General features: G+C 48.7%; 1 protein-coding gene across 2 annotated transcripts in view; it reads left to right on the forward strand.

Moving 5' to 3' along the window:
* Positions 1-21,417, forward strand: part of LOC146869481 (keratin, type I cytoskeletal 19-like) — a 50,783-nt gene that overhangs the window by 22,073 nt on the left and 7,293 nt on the right. The window contains exons 2-3 of one of the 2 annotated variants that reach the window (XM_085599872.1): positions 10,859-10,941; positions 11,594-11,750. The exons of the other annotated variant lie outside the window; for it this stretch is intronic. Of the exons in view, the coding sequence (XP_085455998.1) occupies positions 10,859-10,941; positions 11,594-11,750 (240 nt within the window). The remainder of the gene's footprint in view (positions 1-10,858; positions 10,942-11,593; positions 11,751-21,417) is intronic. 2 annotated transcript variants of the gene reach the window in all.

The following is a 21,417-nucleotide window of genomic DNA, read 5'->3' on the forward strand; positions in this document are numbered from 1 at the left end:
GCAAGAAGAAAAAAACAGAAGGGGCGAAGCTACTCGCACATGGTACTGCGAAATATGAGCGCTGCAACCGACTCTAGGCGCTTGAGAGGATACAGGGTGTGACTTTAGTCCGCTAGAGAGCTGCCGTTTGAGACTCTGCAATTTAGGCCCGACCGGTGGTGTTATGTACAGGTTCCTTACAGTGCTTCGAGGCCTCAAACATGTGTTAGTAGAAGAAAACTAGACACTGACTGCTACCCCGGTGCACAATGAGAACTCCGCTCATGCCTGCCTGCCTGTTTCCTTTGGTTTTTGGAGCCTGTTCAAGTCGAAACAATATGAATTTCTGTTTCTTCCTCCCCCTTGAACATTACACAGTTTAGCTTGGCAAGCAAACACATTGCCTTATTGGGGCTTGGGGTTGTTGCCAGTTTGACGGCAGCCTGGCAAGTGCCAAGAATCCATTGTACTTATTCCAAAAGGGAGTTCCTGTAAATACTAATCTGAGCGAAACAAACCTTAACGCTGGAGACAAATGGAAATTAATTTGATAGACATTGTTATTTTATACGTGGAGTGGGGGAGGGAGGCCATGCCACTTTTCGGGTGCCACATGGGCCACATATATTTCTTTTAACACCCTGCAATTGAGTGTTACTCTTACTTATGAACTTTATTATTAAATAGCAGTTCAAGTATACCAAACACAAAATGTACAAGCCCGCTCTACATCGCCTCGACCTTTACCTGGTCTCGCCGTGTTCTCTTTTCCCCCCATTTTCCACCAGAGCTGCTACTGTGCCAATGACACGACAGTGACTTTCGGGCAGTCCCACATTTTTTAAGCAAACATCTCAAAACATGCCCAGACCTATAGGCACAGCCTTGTAGTGTAGAATAAGAAACTACAAAACCCAGCATGCTTTGTACTGCTCACTGCAGCACCCACCAAAGGCTGAAAGTCCCACTCTAGATTTAGGGTGAGGCGACGGCTATGCCCAGCGGTCTCACTTGGAAGATGCTGCTTTTCTGTACACGAAGCAACACATTTTGACCCACAAGCATTCAGCTCTCACATCCAGTGACCCTTACCCACCCCCAGCATATACAGTGCAACAACAAAGGGCATCCAAACTGGACCCGTGTCATGTGCGACACTTTCAATGAGCCCTTTTTTATTTTTTAACCAGATTGCACCCTGGGACTTGTAGTTTTAGTTTGAGCACTGTAAGTATGTCATGAATAGTTCCACAGGGCGAAGTGTCGCTGCATACATTTCCAGGACTGGCTGAGGGGTAACCCGTGGAATAGGGCCAGTAGGCAGCTCTGCAAAATTAGACACAGTTGGATGCGGTGTAGGTTTTTAGAGTGCTTAAACAGGCAGAGTTATACGACCCAGCCTCTATCAGCAGCCAAACACTGTGTACTTAAGAGGTGAGCTGCCTCTGTGCCAGTGCGTGGGTTTCCTTTGCGTTTCCCCTGTGTGCACTTGTGGGCGCGCCCTGAGTACACAGAACCTGGCATAGTACCCCCAGTGGCACCCTGCTGTCCCCCCTCCCCCATAGTAGGTTACCCAAATGACACACACACAGACTGTTGGTGTTGGGTAACAATGCTGCAGTTTTATATTCCAGAATATGTAATGGGTGGGTTATCTTACGGGCGATCCAAGGGCAGGCAACCAGCTGGGTCGCCTGCCCGCCTGATGAGCCGGGCAGCGCGGGAGCGATACCCGCGGTTGCTGCCATCCATGTGATTCTTTCTATGATCACGTGCCGTTGGTAACTTCTACTCACGCCCCCCCTCTCGGGCGGAGCATCGCTTAGCAAGCCCCCGGTTGTTCAGGCCCACAACCGCCCGCACGACTAGTGGGGCACCGACATGGCTTCCGGGACCCTCCCATGAGGCTCCTCGGTTTTGGCTCAGGCACCCCCTATGGTGCCGCGCAGAGGTACCCTTTGTACCGGCCTGCTTCCAGATCGCCCTGTAACTCCGCCACAGCCCTGGAGGCGGCTCACCGTCGCAGCCAGGGCCCCCCACCAACCCGCTATAGTCTTACCTGCAACCTCTCCTGTCTAGGGCTTCCTGCAACTAGCTGGAGGGGAACCATCCCTGCAGAAAGAGAGTTTGAAATTCTGCCACCTTATGACAGTAAAACAGCGCTAGCAGGACTCAAACCCTTGTCCTGTGAGATCCTTTATAACCACAGGCAGAAGACTTACCAGTGAGCTATAGCTCCTGGTGTTGTAGATGGCCCCATCTATGTCCCCAAAGCCCTAGACGCTATCCTGGTCGGATAGGGTCTGCTGAAATAAAGGACCCGTTGGGCCTGTGAAGATGTGCCAAGAACTATTCGCCCCCCTGCGGGAAAGTTACACCTCTTTACAATTCTGGGCCTGCCCGCTTTGGCTATTATGGCGATAAGGGTTTTACTTAACCTTTGGACAGTCCCCTCTGATTGCTAAACCTGGAGCACAGGAGTGCTCCTAGCTGCCAGCGCGTGACCATGGGCACGGGGCGACTCCTGCCCCTGTCCACCATCCCTTATTCCTTATGGGAATTATGCCCCCACAGATCCCTCAGTGATGAAACCCCCTAGGCATACCAGATTCGGGAATCTGTCTGGCTTAAGCATTGCGCGCTGTCTGTAAAGTTCAAGCATTGAGGATTGACTAAGTCCTACTTCGCCCCTCCCATCATGCTCCCCAGTAGGAGGGTGGCAGGGGGGTGCCCCCCCCGCAAACCCAGAGCATCCCCAGCGGTGCCAAATTCCTGCTCCGTTGAAGTAGAGTTTTAGTTACACCCTGGGCGTGACAAATGTTCTATTGACATAATGTCCCCTTGTGTTTGCCCCGCTGACACCCCAGTTATTGGGACGGCAGCACCATATGTCGGCTGGCCGCGTCCCCTAAGCGAGGTAAAAGCAGTACGCGACCAGTGATTCCGCTGGGGGGTACCCCCAGCTGCAATGGTCCTCCGGACATTAAGAAATGCCCTATTCTTACCTGGGCTTAACTCTAAATGATGGTGATTTCACACAGCTGTAAGGCCCGAGGCCCGCCTATGAGACCTATTTACTTGCTGATGCTACTCGGCCCCCTTATGGTTAGGCCTCCGTGTTTGGGCAACACGCGCGCTCCCAGGGCATGATGCTGCTGGAGAGCCGAAGTCTGTTACCCACTCGCTGATACTTTATCTGTTGCTAAATGCCCTACCACTGGAAGCTTCCCAAGACCCGTTGACTTCGTGGTCCCACCTGGATTGATCCCATCGCCTGGGGGGAAACCCAGTGGTGGACAGGACCTGCATGGTACCTCCACCCCCGCGTGGCTGTCGACTTATTTGGGACGCCGGAGCAGGAATTGCCCCCTCCGCCTCCGGTTCTAACCCATAGTGGATAATCCTGGGGGCAGACAAGTCTGTGGGATCTAACAGGAAACTTTGGTGCAAGTACCGGCCCTACCTGAATGTTGCGAATGCTGCATGGTCAATAATGCCCTGACGCCGATGAGGCTCTACGTGGTGTTTACCAAACTTTTGGACGACCGCACACTTGCTATATAATAACTATACCACCCACATGCCGCCCTGGCTAAAACGCGGGTGGATAGGTCATCATTGAAGTAACCCGAAAACTGCCTTTGGTTGCAGAGGAATGGCCCCCCAAGTGTGAATTTGGACCAGTTTCTATATGGTGCCTTCAGCTGGTCCTCCTGCAGGCCTAACCCTTGGTTTTGGTGCCCAGCTCAGTGTGCTGCAGGCTGGTGTCTTGCGGCTTCTCACATGGGCTCCAAATGTATATTTCAAGATCACACTATCCCTACAACCTCCAGTGCCGATGGCTCGACGAGGCTTGTGAGTTGACTAGCCTAGGTGTCTCCCTTCAGTGAATAGCAAGCTCACCCCTGGCATGTGCCGCGGGCACCGTGTCGCCATTCGGCCAACGTTATGCTAAGCAACGTGGCCTGTGGGTAGTCCCATGCTAATGTTCTCTGCCTGGCACCCCACAGGGCAGTGTGCTTACAGCCTGCCCTGTGCAGTGTTGTGCCTTCTAAAATTCTAGGCCGCATAATCTAGTGTTCGTAAAGCTTTGCTTGACTATCAAGTGAGGGGCTGGCGGCCCCATACGCCCGCACATGGACCGTCTGCACGGCAAACCCCGCAAGTTCCACCCGCTGAAGAAGAGATGTACCTCTCTGGAGGCCCCTCTTATTCCCACTGACCTGCACGGATGCTGGGGCGGGGGTCCTGGGAACAATGACCAACTGAGTGATCACATGCAACCCGATCGGGTTGATTGCCCAGACAGGAGTTGTATTGCATAATTGCAACCTGCATGGTCCAAGATTTAACTCGGGCGCCAAGAGGCGGTCTGAAACACGAACCGGTGGCCAGCAAGTAATCGGCCTGACAACGAACTATTGGTGGGTTTGAGAATAGTTCTATGAAGAAAAGCCTTGAATTAATCGCTCCTCAAAGTGAAGGGACAAATACCCTGTCCGGTTACCCCAAGGCAGGCGCACTGCAGTGCCAGCTGTAGGCAGAGTGACAAACAACCACCGACCTAGAGCTATTCACAGCGAAATGTACCTAGAGAACCAGGTACGCAAAACTAGAAATTGGCACACGCGCGCTCTTCCGCCGCAAGGCAGTTCTACGGAACCCTGTATACTTATTCAGCTGGCAACAGTGAATTCCATCCCAAACGCATAGATCCAAGCCTGTTGGGTCATCTCTACTATCTACAGGCCGCACCAGCTTGTGGCAGACGATCCCCAGCGCCAGTTCGCAATTCGCTCGCGAGCGGCGCACCCGAAAACACTTGGTCAAATCACACCGGAACTTTGTGTCGTGATTTAGGCCCTAGTGAGGCGCTATGTGGTGACCACTTATTCTTTTGCCGCTATGTCGGTGCATCCCCGTAGTCGATGCGATAGGGGCACTAAGCTACACCCATATCTACACCCATCTATTGGCTGACCTCAGGCTTGCATTTGCATTAGATACTAAACTACCATTCTATCTCGGTTGCGTTGCCCTCCAAGAACTAGGCACCCACCTGAGTGACTAGGATTCAGTTAGCTATGTGTGATTTCTCCCACATCAGTGCAACTCAGAGTGGCAGGTGAAGGACTAAGACTGGCCCCTTCTTGCGAGCACCACCACACCGTGCTCAGGTCAGGGCCCGCATAAGCATGTTGGGGGGGGGGGTAGAGTTGCGAGGTGGGCGACAAAGAGGTCGCCAGGAGGGTGGGGGAAGGCTAAATAGCCTCCCCCTCACACTAGGGCCAGGTAGTGACACGCATTGCGTGTCACTTCCGGCCAGCCCGAGAAGGGGGGCTCCGGTCGGCATCCCCGCCCCCTCCCTATGGGAGGGGGTGGGGAGGGGTGACCGGTGCCCCGGGGGCACTAAGGCGCCGACCGCTGAATGGCCCCCTGCGGGGGCCGCGGTCAGCGGCAAACATCCCAAATCCAAGCTTTTGTCTGCCCCCCCTCCCACTCCCTCTCCTGCCTCGCTCTGCTGTCCTCCGATCTCATTGGCTCACTTTCTCCCAGCGGTCTCGTTATGATCACAAGGGTCATTGTTTCCTTAAAAACTAAACAAAAAGCTATAGAAACGGAGCCAGCAAATATGTGATCATCTGCCTGTTGAGCAGCAGCAGAGCAGATCGGGCAGGTTGGGTGAGTTAGAAGCAGCCCAGTCCAGCCCTCTTCCTCAGAGGAGATCCGGGGCAATGAATGAATGAATGAAGGGCAGGATGTGCGCGAGGCTGACCTGCACGTGATTTGATATCTGCCTGTTGGGCTGCAGCAGAGCAGATCGGGCAGGTTGGGTGAGTAAGAAGCAGCTCAGTCCAGCCCTCTTCCTCAGAGGAGATCCGAGGCAATGAATGAATGAAGGGCAGGATGTGCGCGAGGCTGACCTGCAAGTGAAGGGGCTGGGATGTCCCCGATGAATGTGAGACTTAGCGGACTCCGTAGGCGGGAGGCAGGGAGGGTATGTTTCTAAAGTCAGAAGCTGGAACCTCCATTCACGCATCCACTAGGTCTTCACCATTGACCCTGTATAGTACTCCCTTTGTATAGGTTTTTGCTACACAAATACCACTTACACACAGTGGTCGAAGTGCATTAAAAAAAAGTATGGGAACTGTGATGCTGTGCGCAAATGAGGGGAGGTGATTGAGCGTGGGGGTGGAGTCAAAGGCGTGGCTAAAAAAACAAAATATTCTGTAACTTTTTTCAGTCTTTCACCTTCAGGTACCTACATATATAATAACGCACTGCTTAAATGAAAAATACGTGCTTAAATGAAAACTAAATGCAAGTTAAGTTAATCAGTGGAAAATGCGTTTGTACATTATAAATCTCTATTTGTTAATGCACTGCAGCGGTCCATGTCTGTAATCAGACAGTCACAGAAAATAATCCTGGTGGGTGCAGTGGAGAATGATGCTTTGTGCATGTTTAGTACTACAAGGTCCCAATCTGTGACAGAGCACTGTGAATATGCGAGTCATTCTTTTAAACTTGCATTACACACGCTAGAAGATCGGCTGCTGTAAAATGAGCAAAAAGGTTTAAGATAAAAAAGGGCTTCCAAAATATAGATTTAGTAATACCCAGACTGCACATAATGCAAATCATTTATAACTGCCTTGCGCTTCAGCTGAAGCATTTCAACTTTCAGAATTAACCGTTCCGAGACGGTTGCCTTTTTACAAAATGTATGGAAACAGTTTTTGTAAAATTAAAAAAGGTATGGGCACTTTGAGCAAGATTTCCAGACAGGTTGGTGTCTCAGATAAACCCTTTGTCAGGACCAGAGTTCATTGATAGATTCTGCCCCAGCATTGCCAGCTTTTCAGAGGAGCCAACCTGGCACGGCCTATTTCAATTTTTCTGTGTATTCTTGTCACCTTGCCCAGCTGTTTTTGTGTTTTTGTTTTAGCAAAGAAATGCAATAATTTTCACTGCTGCAGACAAAATAGTTTTTTTTACCATGGGAGTGCTGCCCGCACAATGACAACCTTAGCACATTTTGGCCTTTTGCTGTATTTTGCCACAATCACTAGGTGGAGCCCTAGGACTTGACTTTTCCTATTGTCTGCATCCAGATATAATGTGCACACTCCCTATGCGGTCTGTCCCAGCCCTACAGAGGAATTTTAGAGACTTTCATTTTTGTAAATTCTCCCAGTTACTGTACTCAACGGGCATGAGATATATCTATCGAGGCTTACAAACTGGTAAACCAGCTCTGTGAACTAAGAATGAGGCACACTCTCCTACAAGTAGTTCAGACCACTGGTGCATGGGAAGCGTCTAAAATAGGAATTCCAATCCAATCTTGGCATTCATAGACACCAGGGTATTTCAATGTGAGGCACACTGGTCTGTAGAGATACCTAATTTCCGGACAGGCCTGTGAGGATCAGTAGTGGATAATCAAACACATTTCAAAACTTGTACCTTTGAAAGGCCGGTAGGACTGGGGAACTCTCAGTCACATCAGACAACTGATACGACGAGGGCAAAGTCGGTCACGTGTCTGGCTTGGAGTCAGGTAGGCTTTGAGCAAGAGTCCGTCACTGGACCAGGCCTGTAGAAGTTCAGCGAGCCTGAGTCTGTGTGTCAGTCCCAGTATCTCTGCAAGGCCCAAGCACACACCAGGCAATAGCACTGGGTAGGTCAGCAGGCCTTGGGGGCGGGGGGGTGGGGGGGGAGTCAGTCTTGTTACGCCAGTGCCACAGTAAGTCTAGGTTTTAAAGCCGGGAAGAGTGGGTAGCATGTCACAAAAGTAGCAAACCAAACTGCCAATGAACAGACTCCAAAATATCTTTTTGAAGGATATGAAGATTAGGGTTGGCATAACTGGCATAATTCTCTCTAGCATTAGTGCTCATAATTAATGCAAAATTACTCGTAATATGCGTAATTGGGTGAGAAGCAAAATACAGTATTTAGCTCTATTTTCATAGTTGAAAATGCACCCTGGCATCCACATTGGGCCTGAGGATGCATTTTGTGCTTAAAAAATAGCACTAAATGCTACAGGACACAAACAGCAGTAGCCAAAAGCCGCCTGCTCTCTCTAAGATCATTATTCATGTCCTCTTTCAGTGGGATTTGTGACCCAAATTACTCTTAATCACTCAAGCTGGCATCATCGCATCAATGTGCATCACAAGAGTAATACTTAGTTACTAACATTTCTCTGGCGTTTAACAGATTTCGCTCAGGCCTGGCCCAATGAAGATACCCTGAAGACCATGCACACTGGGAGGATGCTACAGGCAGCGGGCACTGTTGGGCGGGCAGGGGGCACAAATGCTCTTGTATAGGGATTTTTCAGAGGCCCAAATGTTCCCACTCGCCTGGAAGGGATTCACTTCACTTTGGATACTATAGAAAAACATCCGACATGCACAGTAGGATAGGATAGGATAGGATAGTCACTTGTAAAGCGCGAACAAATGCCGAGGCGTCTTGGCGCTGGTCCATAGAAAGAGATTACTCCACTAAGAGTGGGTGACCTCAAAAAGACATGTTTTTATCAATTTTCTAAAAACTTGATGACTGTCAGTACGTTTAACAAAGCCTGGGAGATCATTCCATCGGCTAACCGCCTGATACGAAAATGCTCTACCTCCCCATCTAGCTTTTTTCACACGGTTAAGTTTAAGCAGACTTTGGGTGGAAGATCTGAGTGTCCGACCCGGGCGGTAAGGAGTAAAGAGCATCTCCACTTCCTTAGCTCCCCCCCCAAACACTGCCTTATGAACTAGGCATAGCACCTTGAACTCTATCCGCTGTTGGACAGGGAGCCAGTGCAATGCCTTAATTCCCTCAGCAACAGACTGGTCTCTAGGTACATCCAGCAGAAGTCTGGCTGCTGCATTCTGCAGAACCTGCAGTCTCTTCAGCAGGGACTTATTCAGTCCCAGGAGAAGTGCATTGCAGTAGTCCATTTTGGACAGCACTAAGGCCACCACCACATTCTTGCGGAGGTCAGGGTTGATGAAAGGGAAAATCTTCCGCAGTATCCTAATTAGATACGAGCAGGAAGAGGCGAGATTGCTGACATGTGCCAAGAAATTGAGCTGGTCATCGAACACCACTCCCAGATTTCTGACCTTGCGTACAGGGATAGGACATTCGCCTGCCTCGGCCGGCCACCAGGAGCTATTCCATGCGGGCTTTCCCGGGCCAAATTCAATTATCTCGGTTTTCTCTGTGTTGATTTTGAGGAAATTCTCTCGCATCCATTCCATAATTTCTGACATACAGCTATGAAACTTAGTAGCTGAGTCATTTGATTCTTGCCCAGCAGAGACTATAAGCTGAGAGTCATCAGCGTAGGAGATTATAGCAAAGCCATGTGCCTTGATGAGCTTGGCCAGAGGGGCCACATAGATGTTAAAGAGTGTTGGTGATAAAGAGGAGCCCTGTGGTACCCCGCATGGTAGGTGGAAAGGGTCCGACTGTAGACCATCCCAGGACAGGCTATGGTCTCTACCCTCCAAAAAGGAGGCTAGTAGGGCCAATGCCCTCCCCTGTACACCAAACTCCTGAAGCCTTCGAAGCAACACCTTATGATTGACGGTGTCGAAGGCAGCCGAAAGATCTAACATCACCAAGACTGCACGACCTCCCCCGTCTACCATAGCCCGCACCTTTTCAGTTGCCATTAAGAGTGCAGACTCTGTGGAGTGCTGGGCACGAAAGCCATGCTGAGAAGAGTCCAGTAAGTTGTGGGCCGCCAAGTGTGTCGTAAGGGCACGGTTCAACTCTTTCTCCAGAATCTTGGCTCCCATAGGCAGGGCGGCAATTGGTCGATAATTTTTTAAGACCAGAGGGTCTAGCGTGACTTTTTTTAATAAAGGTTTAATTATAGCCCTCTTCCAGCAAGAGGGATAGCATCCGGATTGCAGTGCTGTATTAATTACCTGGGTCCGCTCTTCTGCTATTACATCAACGGCCAGGTGAAAAACTGATGGAGGGCAGGGATCTAATGGAGATCCGGAATTTGTTGAAATAATCAACCTCCTAGTTTCGTCCGCCGTGATTGGGGTAAACTCCCTGAGGCCCGTGTTGTTCCAGGAATCTGCTTCTGGCGCTGGCTCTTTCCCCCCCGTGCTGGAAAGCCTACCACTAAACTCATCATAAATGAGCTGGACTTTTTCTTGGAAATATGCTGCCAGCTTTTGGCAAGTTTCTTGATCCGGACGATAATTATTCTCTTGCGGCGGTTTGGCCAGAACTGTTATGGTCCTAAACAGCTCCTTGGCCGAGTTGCCAGCATCCATAATTTTGGCCGAGAAATAGGCGCTCTTGGCTGCCACTATTGCCTGCTTATAGGCTGCGAGGGAAGCATTATACTGTGATTTTCCCTCCGCACTGTAATCCTTTCTCCAGGACCGCTCCGCCCTTCTGCAAGTTGCCTTCAAGGTCTTAAGCTCAATGCTATACCAAGATGAGCTTGGTTTAGTTCTCCTGGATCCAAGCAGCTTCTGAGGGACTACCCTATCTATTGCAGCTTCCAGCCATTCGTTAAAGCGCTTAGCCGCCACGGAGGTATCATTGGTGTAGACAGGGCGTGACGCGGCCAGTATGGGGAGTAGTTCCTTCGCAGTAACCTGGGACCATGGTCGGATCAGGCGTTTCGCTTCTCTATGGCCTGAAGGGATAACTGATATCCCAGTCATGACAGTGAAATTCACTGCCTTGTGGTATTAATTAATGCACTTTTTAAGGTCCTGTTTATGCCAACGAGGAGGAGTTGGTAGAGATGCCTATTGCGAAAGGACCCTTTTTTTACTCCTCTGCTGCCCAGCTCTTGACACTTAAGGTTTCGTATCTTATGTTTCTTTACTAGATCTACAATGCCACCATCGACAACTCCAGGGTGGTTTTGCAGGTGGACAACACCCGCCTGGCAGCAGATGACTTCCGAAGCAAGTGAGTATTTACCACCCGTTGGCCAGCAAGCATAGGTATGACATTAAAGGTCATCTGGGTGAAACTTTGAACTCATGTGGTCTCATTGGATAATTCAAGGTGGGGTGGGCATTCGAACCATCACATTGGCATGCATGAGAATCTACACAACACGTGTCCGTAGTAGGACGTGTACCCAGCATGGTTTCTTGGAGGCTTTTCTCATTGAAATCTTGCACCTTCGAGCGATGGCGCAAACGGATCCTAGTACGAAAGGTTTTGTTCGGCAGCCATGTCTTTGTTTTCCATCCCCTTTCACAGTCCTCCATACATTGAGAGGCAGACGACAGTCACTTAAACACTTTATGTCCCCATGGTGCTCTGTTGGCGCTCACCTATAGCCGGACCTTAAACAAACGCAAGTGGTGCCTCAGAAGAAAATCCAGATGCCTGGATTTGTGAACACAGGATGATGTTCCCCATTCATGAATCGAACATTTTTTAACACTGAACGATAATTTTCCCCAAAAGATTTCTTAAGTGGTAATGTCTGTTATAGTTTGGGTTTTGATAATTGTACCTGTGGACCAGAGAGCCTACATAGACCTTCAGAAAGCAAGAAGAACCTGCGATGTCTTCACTTGTTTCTGATTTCAAATCTGTCTCTCACAAGGTTTGAGAATGAGCAGGCTCTCCGTGTCAATGTGGAGGCCGACATCAATGGACTGCGCCGGGTCTTGGATGAGCTGACCCTGTCCAGAACTGACCTGGAGATGCAGATCGAGAGCTTGAAGGAGGAGCTGGCCTACCTCAAGAAGAACCACGAGGAGGTGAGCTCTGCCTTGCACCGCATGTGAAGGCCTCAATGGGGAGCAGGTGCGTCAAGACTAGCTGGCCTCTAGAGCTAACAAGCCCACTGAAGGCCTGAGTTAGAGAGGATGCTGCCAATGGTAAATCCCCCCCAGAACCACCCAATTTAGAGTTCCTTGCATGCCAACTATCTCACGGTAGAGGCTCTTCAGCTTCTATCAGGATGCCAAGGTAACTCTGTCACAAATCACATCTCTGTTGACAATTCAGAATCGATCCCATGGCAAGACCCTCTTGCAGTATCTCTTTCCCAATCCTTTTGTCACGCCTCCCCCCCCCCTTTTCACAGACAGGACTAAGCCACGGAGCTGTGTAGAAACGGGTTTCTTTATTGTGGATAATACAACAGAAGACAGTCTGTCCGTTTTAACGTTGAGCCCTGGTTGCGGTACTGCTTCTTCCCTTGGTCTGGATTGTTCCTGGGTTGACGCGGGCTCCTTGCGACGTTCCTGCGTTTACCGGTGTCTTGCCGGACGTCCCCCTTAAAAGAAACAACAAGCATTTACAATGCAATGGTCTCGGCATTGGTAAAGTTAGAGCTATTGGCATTGCTCATGACATTTTTTTTGTTTATGTTTTTGTTTTTAAAACATTTAACCCCTTCAGCGCGGCGCGGATTTCCGCGCCACGCTGAAGGTTCAGAGCTCGGGCGGGGCCATGACGGAACGGTTCCGTCATAAGCACAGCCCAACCGACGTGCATGACGGAACCGTTCCGTCATGCGCGTCGAAGGGGTTAAAGAAACGGCATTGTCAATAGCTCTAACTTTACCAATGCCGAGACCATTGCATTGTAAATGCTTGTTATTAATCCCTGACAGCAAACACCGACGGATGCAAAGTGGAGCCAACATAAGATCTTTAAAGGCGGGCAACTAGAGCCAAATTTTTTGGGGGGGTGAAAAAGATTTCGGGGGGGGGGGGCTACGTCTTCCAGCCATAGGCAGAGTGGCTGTAAAAAGGGGTGGAAACACAACAAAAGCCTCATTAACGAGCAAACGGTCTTTTAAAGACCTGTGAAGTACTCTGGTCCGGCTGCAATTAGAGGGACGCCAGCCGGGCTGACACACATGGGGGGGGGGGGGGCTGAAGGCCGGTGAGCCCACGTTGCGTCTGTGCGTGTTTGGATGCTGTTGGGATGGGGGCAAGCAGGACACCTAGAAATTAACAGAAATTGACTTACCTTTATGACGGTCAAACACCGACGCGGTACTAAAATCCATGGCTGCCTATATCATTATGTACAATAAATCTAAGCACCACTCCTCGGCTTCCGGACAGGAGTCCACGATGATACAACCGAATGAGCATGCACTGGCAGCAGCCGCCACGTCCCCTCGCAGGAAAATGCAAAGTCCCTCTGCAGGCGAGGCTGGCTGTAGTCAAGGCACGGTCTGCCTCCCACAGAAGGTGAAACCGGTGCACACCCCAGGCCGGAGGACCGCTCTGAGGACAGGCGCACTGCGAACACGGCAGCTGAGAAGTGGCGTGATTGTCATTTCCAGAAGACCCCGAGTTTTTAATTCTTTTTTTTTTTGCCAATGCGGTGTTTGTATGTTCTTTCTTATTTACATACCTTGATAAGAACCTGGAATATTCGTCTCTATAAATTATTTAAATCACAGTGCACTCATTAAAACTTTCAAAAATGGAATTTCTGATCCAAAGCGATTATATACTTAGGAGCATTAATTACATAAACACAAACCACAGCTATCGAGAATCGGAAGGCAATTTATTTTACGGATCTATTACCTACATTTTGACTAGACAGAGACGTGATCCTTATAAAACTTCAGTCCCTGCTACATTTAATTAACCATGAAGGGATTGAACAATGACCACAATTCTGCCCCTACACTGATACACACAAACTTTTCAGCGGTGTGCTAAGCTTGGTCTGTCATGCCTGCCTCTTTTATTATGAATGTTTTAAATTCAAATTCAAAAACAGCTTTATTCGATTTTAAAAGCAAAATCATAAAAGCATACATATATGTTTTAAATTACAAATAAAGTTATGATAAGAATCAATTGTTAGTCTCGCCACAGCACCTACAGCCTATCTACACAGAATCACATATAGTGTTCATGATGCTGGCTCGCGAGGCAGTGCTCAAATGCATCTATGTGCGTCACACACACTCCCCTCTATAAACCGCAGGGACAGAAAAGGCTCCATTTCACACTGCTTTCTTCGAATCGCTTGCCCTGCATTATTTCTGAGGGCGGATTCCAGACACTGCTGCGTTTGCCTGTCGAGGGTTTTCCGAGAGCTATCTTCCCTCTCCCCCCACACGGATACATCAGCGAAAGGCATTCTCCCAAGCAGCTCCCTGCGCAGGGGTTGACACAGCCATATTTATCAGCCCTCTATCTACAGACAGGGAATACCGAGAAACCATCCCAATGCCGGCCCTGCATGTCAATGAGCCGGGGCGGGGAGCTCGGGCCGCCTTCAGAAAGATACGGGCACGCAGCAGAGCGTGTGGGGGGAATGGATCCTTCCAACACCATATTATGTGCAGCTGCTGGGCCTCCCCATGCATACGAATGATACGCAGTGTAGCCGTGACAAGTAACCATTTGTTTTTCCTAGTCTGCACACACGCCACTCGCACCCAACTCAATGTGACAACACCACATGCGCAGAGAAAGGCAGCCCCAATACAACCCAAGGACCCCACATACGGCATCTCTTACCATGCATCAGCTGTGGCTCTGACCTCTTATCCACAACAATAACAGAGCACTTGCAACAGGCCTGAGCGGGGCGTGCAGGGGATTGTAGTTCCGGCACCGCGTCTCGAACAACTAGAAGTCCAAAGAAGACTACATTAACCGTGGGGTACAGCAGAAAGAGGGCGGGATCTAGAGTTGATGAGAGCAAGGAGCGCTGGGGCTTTAGTTTCACCTACCCTTTATCGGTACAGAGAAGACCAATGGAGAGACAACATTTCCCGTCTAGCACAGCAAAAATGAATGGCGGAAGTTTGGCTTAGAGAGGGAACAGGACGCGTTTGGATATGTGGTTGGATGGCACGAAGTCGAGTAGAGGAAAGCAGCGGGGGCATTATACCGTACAAGTATTTGGTGTTGAGATCAAGAGGCGCTCCAGACCTGTAGGGAGGAATAGCGTCTTTGGACAGGACCTCTTGAGCTGGAGTGTTATTGGTTCCTATGATGGCCTATAATCAGGTTGGACTTGAGTAAATCATTTATTTCTCCACCAACCGGCAAGCAGTGGAAACGTCCCTTGCATATCAACAGCTCCCTTCCCAGTGCACAGCTTAAACCGTCAACAAGGCAGAGCAAAAGGCACACCACCGCCTTTCTCCGAGGCAGAGCAGAAATGCCTCGGAGAAAGGCAGCATCCTTTTCGGATTCGGGGGCGTGTTTTGCTATTATCTCCTCCCTGAGACTTCTCGCAAAAAACACGCCCCCGATCCGAAAAGAACGGGGCCTAATCGGAGTGACTGACCTCTTCTCCAGTGGCTGGCCAGCATTTACGAGGCCAGCCAATGGAGAACAGGGGAGAAGAGGGGCGGGTTCAAGCCCCTCTTCTCCAAGTCATTAAATCTCGCGAGCGAGACTGCGCAAGCGCAGCCTTCGCTAGCCGAGACCTAAAAAGGACACTGTCAGGGTTTGTACCTGTCCCCGAGTGTGCTTACGCGCGGGCGTTTCTCGTGGCCCAACCTCTCTCCCTCTCCTGTCCCCGGGCCCTTGCTTCAGGAACCATTCCAGGGAAGGGGTATCAGGGTGATTGTCTGCGGTGGGTGCTCCTGTCCCCTTTTGGCTCACCCTGATGGCGCTAACAAAACAACAAGGCCTCCCGCTCCGTTACAGCCCAGAAAAGCCCGCTCGCTCCTGCCACCAGCCTATCAGTGAGCGCCCTGTCTTCCCCAGTACTCGCCTGAAACCGGGACCCGTTGACAGGGTCCCGGCTGCCTCGTCCGTGGCGCCTTCCTCGGGGTCCGTCCTGGCTTTCGGCGGCGTCCCTTCATCCTCGTATCGAGCCTCCTTCCACCTGGTCTCTTCCTCCTCTTCGTCTCCGCGTCGCTCTCCGCTCTCCTCGTGTTCCGTGCTGGTTCCTCCCTCTTCCGGGTCTTTAATCCTCCCCGGGCTCCGCCCTCTGGTTGTTGCTAGAGTCAGCACCAGTCGCGTCGGCCCGGTACCCCCGGGGTCCTCCAGGCGGTCGCCGCCGCTCGGCCCGTCACACCTTTTAAGCTTGTTCGGATATTATCTTGAATTGTCAACTACAGCCCACTGCTATACATATCTTCATGCTCTTTGTTTTATGTGATGCATCATAATACCATCTTGTCCAAGCGTGCTATATAAGAATATTAAATAAATAAATATTGGTAGGCACACAGCCCCCTATAGATGGCTGATCTACCTCCAAACCTGGCAGATGGACCTTTGTGAAAGATTACACAGGAGAGGACGACCAATGTTCTTATCACAGTTGTGTTGGGAAATTGGTCTCCACATAATACAGAAGCTAAATATGTGGCACTGACAAAGTACTCTCGCTATGTGCGTCCATTTTCAATGCCTATATTTATGACGACAATTCTACCAGTACCTGACACGGAATTGGAGGATTAGACACCAGAGGTTTCAGTGAAAGTGGCTCATTCAGTGGTGGGTGCAGCCGTGGTATGGAAGAAACCCCGAGCACACTGAGACAGAGAGCTCTAAATCTGCGTGGATCTTGCTAGAGGAGGTAAAACCTCTGTCATTGAGACTGAAAATCAGTCGTCCCTTAGCTTCTTCCGCTGTGATCAAGATGATACGACGGGGCCTGTTTGCTGAATACACCAGTCCATGTTTTAGCCAGTGGTGTATTCAGCCACATCACTCAGCAGAGCGACCCCATCTGCCGTGGAGTGGAGATTCAATGAGAATACTACATTTCCCTCTGATCCGTTGGCAGAAGCGGCCAATCTGCACATATGACAGATAGAAACTCCGATGCCGAAACCGTGATTGAGGCAGAGCCCATGAAAGACTGGGGGGAAGATGTGGCCTAATGGCTAGGGGGGCCAACCTTAAATCAGGGGAACCAGGATCGAGTTTTGACAATGACCCTCAACATCCTGTGATTCTGGGCAACAACAAGGAGTTACATGGCTCAAACCCAGCTAACAGTAGGTTATGCCGTCCCTCTTTTCCCATAACTGGAAATGATAAAGATATAGAGAGTTCCTTATGCCCCAAATGCCACCTACAAGTACCTCATATGTTTAATCTACCGGCACTTGGTCCCAATGCTCAGATAGATAATAAGCTGAACCCAAACAGTGGAGGTGCCTTAAAATGCATCCTGCTTAATGCCAGGTCTCTGGTTAAGCATAGTACGGAATGTGCATTACTGCTAGAGGACCTTCAGGTAAAACTGGCTTTTATCACTGAATCCTGGACAGATAGTGCTTCCGGTCCTGATATACTGAAGGCAACCCCTGTTGGGTATCATTGCCATACACTGGATAGGCCACGTAAAAAAGGCGGAGGGCTTGCTGTTATATACCATGACTCTTTGCAGTCCAATTTTCTTACTATTTCCAACATCTAATGCGAAGCCCTAGCCTTTAATATTCATGCGGAGAATTGTAAAACCTTTAAAGGTATACTACTCTATCGTCCACCAGGGCTGAAAACTGGTTTTCTGGAGAGAGTAGGTTCCTTACTCGAAGATGGACTCTGTCTGGAATCCTATACAGTATTGGGTGACTTTAATTTTCACCTAGAAAATCTCCTGGACTCTGATACTAATCGGCTGGAGCATATAATGGAGGCCGGCGGCCTCCAACAATTGGTGAAGTTTCCTACACATGAAAAAGGTCATACCCTTGATGGTATTTACTCAAATAACCATGAGCTTGTCGTCACCTCAGTCCTTCCTATATCTTGGTCAGACCATTTTTCCATTCAGTTCGAACTAAATGTTTGCAGAAATCTCCGAGATAATTTTAGACCAGTACAGGAGATTGTATCTAGAGCATGGGGGAAAGTGAACATTAACAAACTTCATAACTCCCTTAGTAGCTCTATGCGGCCCCTCCCTTCAGGAGTGAATAAGGCCGAGGTGGCCTATAACCAATGGCTGGCTTCTACCTGTAATCAATTAGCTCCTAGGAAACTCTGGATCCCTAAACGAGTGACACCGTCGGCCCCCTGGTATTCTGGTGATCTGAGAGTTAAAAAATTGGATTGTAAACTACTAGAAAGGGTCTGGCGGAAGAACTATAGTGAAAGAGATAAGAAAGTATATAAACAGAGCATCACTACCTATAAACATCTGTTACTGGAAGCGAAAAGAAAGTTCTTCTCCACCCAGATAATACTGGCTAAGTCCAAATCGAAGGAACTTTTTAGTATTAAAAAACTGTCCACTCCAATCACTCCGAGGAGCCACAGTAGCTCAACATTTTGGGATAATATTGCCGACTTTTTTAAACATAAAGTCGAGATTATATTCTCTTCTTTCACAGAAATTAACAAGACAGCTCAGTCGAACTTTAATATGTTCAAGGTGTCCAATACTAATCCATCTTTGGTTTTTGATCAATTTTTACCACTGGAGATATCTAAGACAATCAAGCTCTTGACTTCGATTCGCTCAGGAGCCCCTAACGATCCCTGTCCAGCGTGGATCACTAAACAGCGTGGATCACTAAACAAGTGCCTGAAGTCATTGGAAAGGCCCTGACCCCTTTGTTAAACAATGCTTTTTCCTCTGGTATATTTCCTGGCATCTGGAAGCTGGCTTCTGTCCTTCCACTTCTGAAAAAACAGAATTTGGATCCCAAGGACCCTAATATCTACAGGCCCATCTCGCGGCTCCCCTTCCCTGCTAAAGTCCTGGAAAAAGAGATGAATACTCAACTCAGTGCTTTTCTTCATCGCAATAACTCACTGGACCCATCACAATATGGGTTCAGGGCTGATCATAGCACGGGGTTGGCATTGCTGAAATCCACTGAGGAAATCAGAGAGTCCGTTGATGGAGGAGGTACTGCAGTATTAATTTTACTTGACCTGTCGGCGGCCTTTGACACCGTCCATCATAAATTATTGATGGACCGGTTGTCTGAGATTAGTGCCAAAGGCCCAGCCTGGAAACTTTTACAATCTTTCCTTACTGACAGATCTCAAACGGTGGAGCTGGATGACTTTACATCCAAACCATTCACCCTCCCTTGCGGGGTGCCACAGGGCTCTTCTCTTAGCCCAACTCTTTTTAATATTTACGTAGCACCATTGGCAGGAGTTATTAGATCTTTCGGCTTCCAGCTTACCTCCTACACAGATGACACACAAATAGTGTTGTCACTGGCTAAAGGAAATGAGAAAGAAACTGGGGATCAGTTCTCTGAATGTATGAGCGCTATCTCCTATTGGATGTCCTCAAATTGCTTAAAGCTCAATTCTAACAAGGCTGAGGTCCTGAAATTTGGGGTCAATCCTTTTGTATGGACACCGGATTGGTGGCCGGAAGATCTGGGACCTTGTCCCGTACCCTCTAGGAAGGCCAAAAACCTTGGGGTGTTAGTGGATAACACACTTACTCTGGGCGACCAAGTAAGCTCTGTGACCTCAGCCTGTTTTATAATTCTGTGGGCAAACGTGAGTACCATAACCATCTTCTTTCAAATCCTGATACCACTTTATAACTTGTGGGACCTATTAATGGTTAGCTACCACCATCGCTAGCGCCATTTAAGAGGGTGTTCTTTCCTTTAACTCCTTGTTCTCCCCTCCTTGCTAACTATCGGCGGTTTGGCTATATTATTTAATTTTAAATCCCGACTTACAGTTCTGAGTATATTTGGCTTCCCAGCAAGGAATACCACGATCATGTTAAGTACGTGAGATAGCGCTCACACACACTAGATCTCAGCCACCTACAGCTGATCCAATTACATACCGCTATGGCCACGCTGGATGATAGCCATTTGTCAGAAGGTTTCTACCTTTTTTCCACTATACACCTTTTGGATCCCAGTCTGTCTACGTGGTTATTCATTAATTATCTGTATTATTGTTGCTCCACTTGTCCTTACGTCTATCTATTTGTTGTGACATGTGACTCTCCCTCCCCTGTTTTACGCCATTAAGTCCGTTACTACCTTTTGGTCCAGACCTACTTTTAGAGGTTCCTCGGCTCATGTAGAGACCACCAAGTACTGTTGTGGTCCGCAGTCCTACTGAATAGGGTGAGTCCTACGACCTTCTTTGCCGCTTTGTTTATATATTTTTTACTTGTTCCACATAGGTGAATAGTCACTTTAGTTCACTTTGATGGTACACCACTTAATCAGAGCGTTTTTTGACGCTCATGCATCAGTAGTCACCACTGATCCTTTTAAATATGACTGAGATGAATCACCTCGACAGCTTTTTTGTTTGTTCTCCATTTATCAATTACCTGTGGTCATATCTGATTTAACTATGATCTGTTTAACCTACCTTCCCCCTTTTTTACAGGTAGCACCAGACCACGACAGGTATTCTAGTTAAATGATTTTTTCACATTACTTGTTGTGATTGAGAGACTAATATTCCGTATAGTCCCCCCCCCCTTTTTTGTTGATAGTTTTTATAGGTCCTGAAGAATCGCGAGTGCACGAGCTCTGAGCGAGAAACATGTTGACCACTAACACTAATTTTAAGCACTCTAATTAGAGACATTAAACTCTACCGAGTGCCAAATACACTTTTTTAATCAGGGAAGGAGACCTTTAGAATAAAATTGCATTCCTACACTGGTACTTTCGACCCTGTTTTAAATCACTTTTTCATATCTACATTAACCAGGCCCCCATACCCGCACTTCACCAAACGGCTGTTGGATTAAAAGAACTCCGATAAAGTGCCCCTTTTAGGGAGCCCGTTAGGCATTGCACCGCCGGCCCGACGAGGAGCAGCCCAGATGATGAAGCATGACACCTGAAAGGGTGTGTGAGGGCATTAATATCCAACAAAAGGATTACCCACTTCGCACATAGCGCACATGTAGTCTAATCCAGCTCTCTTGTTGATTCACTTTCAATCTTCTCCTTCTATTGAGGAACAACAGGTAACACTCTTCTTGGTAGTCTTACTGTTGGGGCACTCTACCTGTCTGGACCTCCCACTCCTCTGTGAGCGGAAAAAGCCCCCCCTTTTATCCCCCTTATTTGAAACCAACACAAATAGTGTTGTCACTGGCTAAAGGAAATGAGAAAGAAACTGGGGATCAGTTCTCTGAATGTATGAGCGCTATCTCCTATTGGATGTCCTCAAATTGCTTAAAGCTCAATTCTAACAAGGCTGAGGTCCTGAAATTTGGGGTCAATCCTTTTGTATGGACACCGGATTGGTGGCCGGAAGATCTGGGACCTTGTCCCGTACCCTCTAGGAAGGCCAAAAACCTTGGGGTGTTAGTGGATAACACACTTACTCTGGGCGACCAAGTAAGCTCTGTGACCTCAGCCTGTTTTATAATTCTTAGAATCATTAGGAAAATTAAGATTTTCCTAACTGAAAGCAATCTTAAAACAGTAGTAATGGCCCTTGTAACATCGCGTCTGGACTACTGTAACAGCCTCTATTTGAACATACAAAAACAGCAAATGTATAG

Source organism: Triturus cristatus, chromosome 1_1, assembly GCF_964204655.1.
Source record: "Triturus cristatus chromosome 1_1, aTriCri1.1, whole genome shotgun sequence".
Lineage (NCBI taxonomy): Eukaryota > Metazoa > Chordata > Amphibia > Caudata > Salamandridae > Triturus > Triturus cristatus.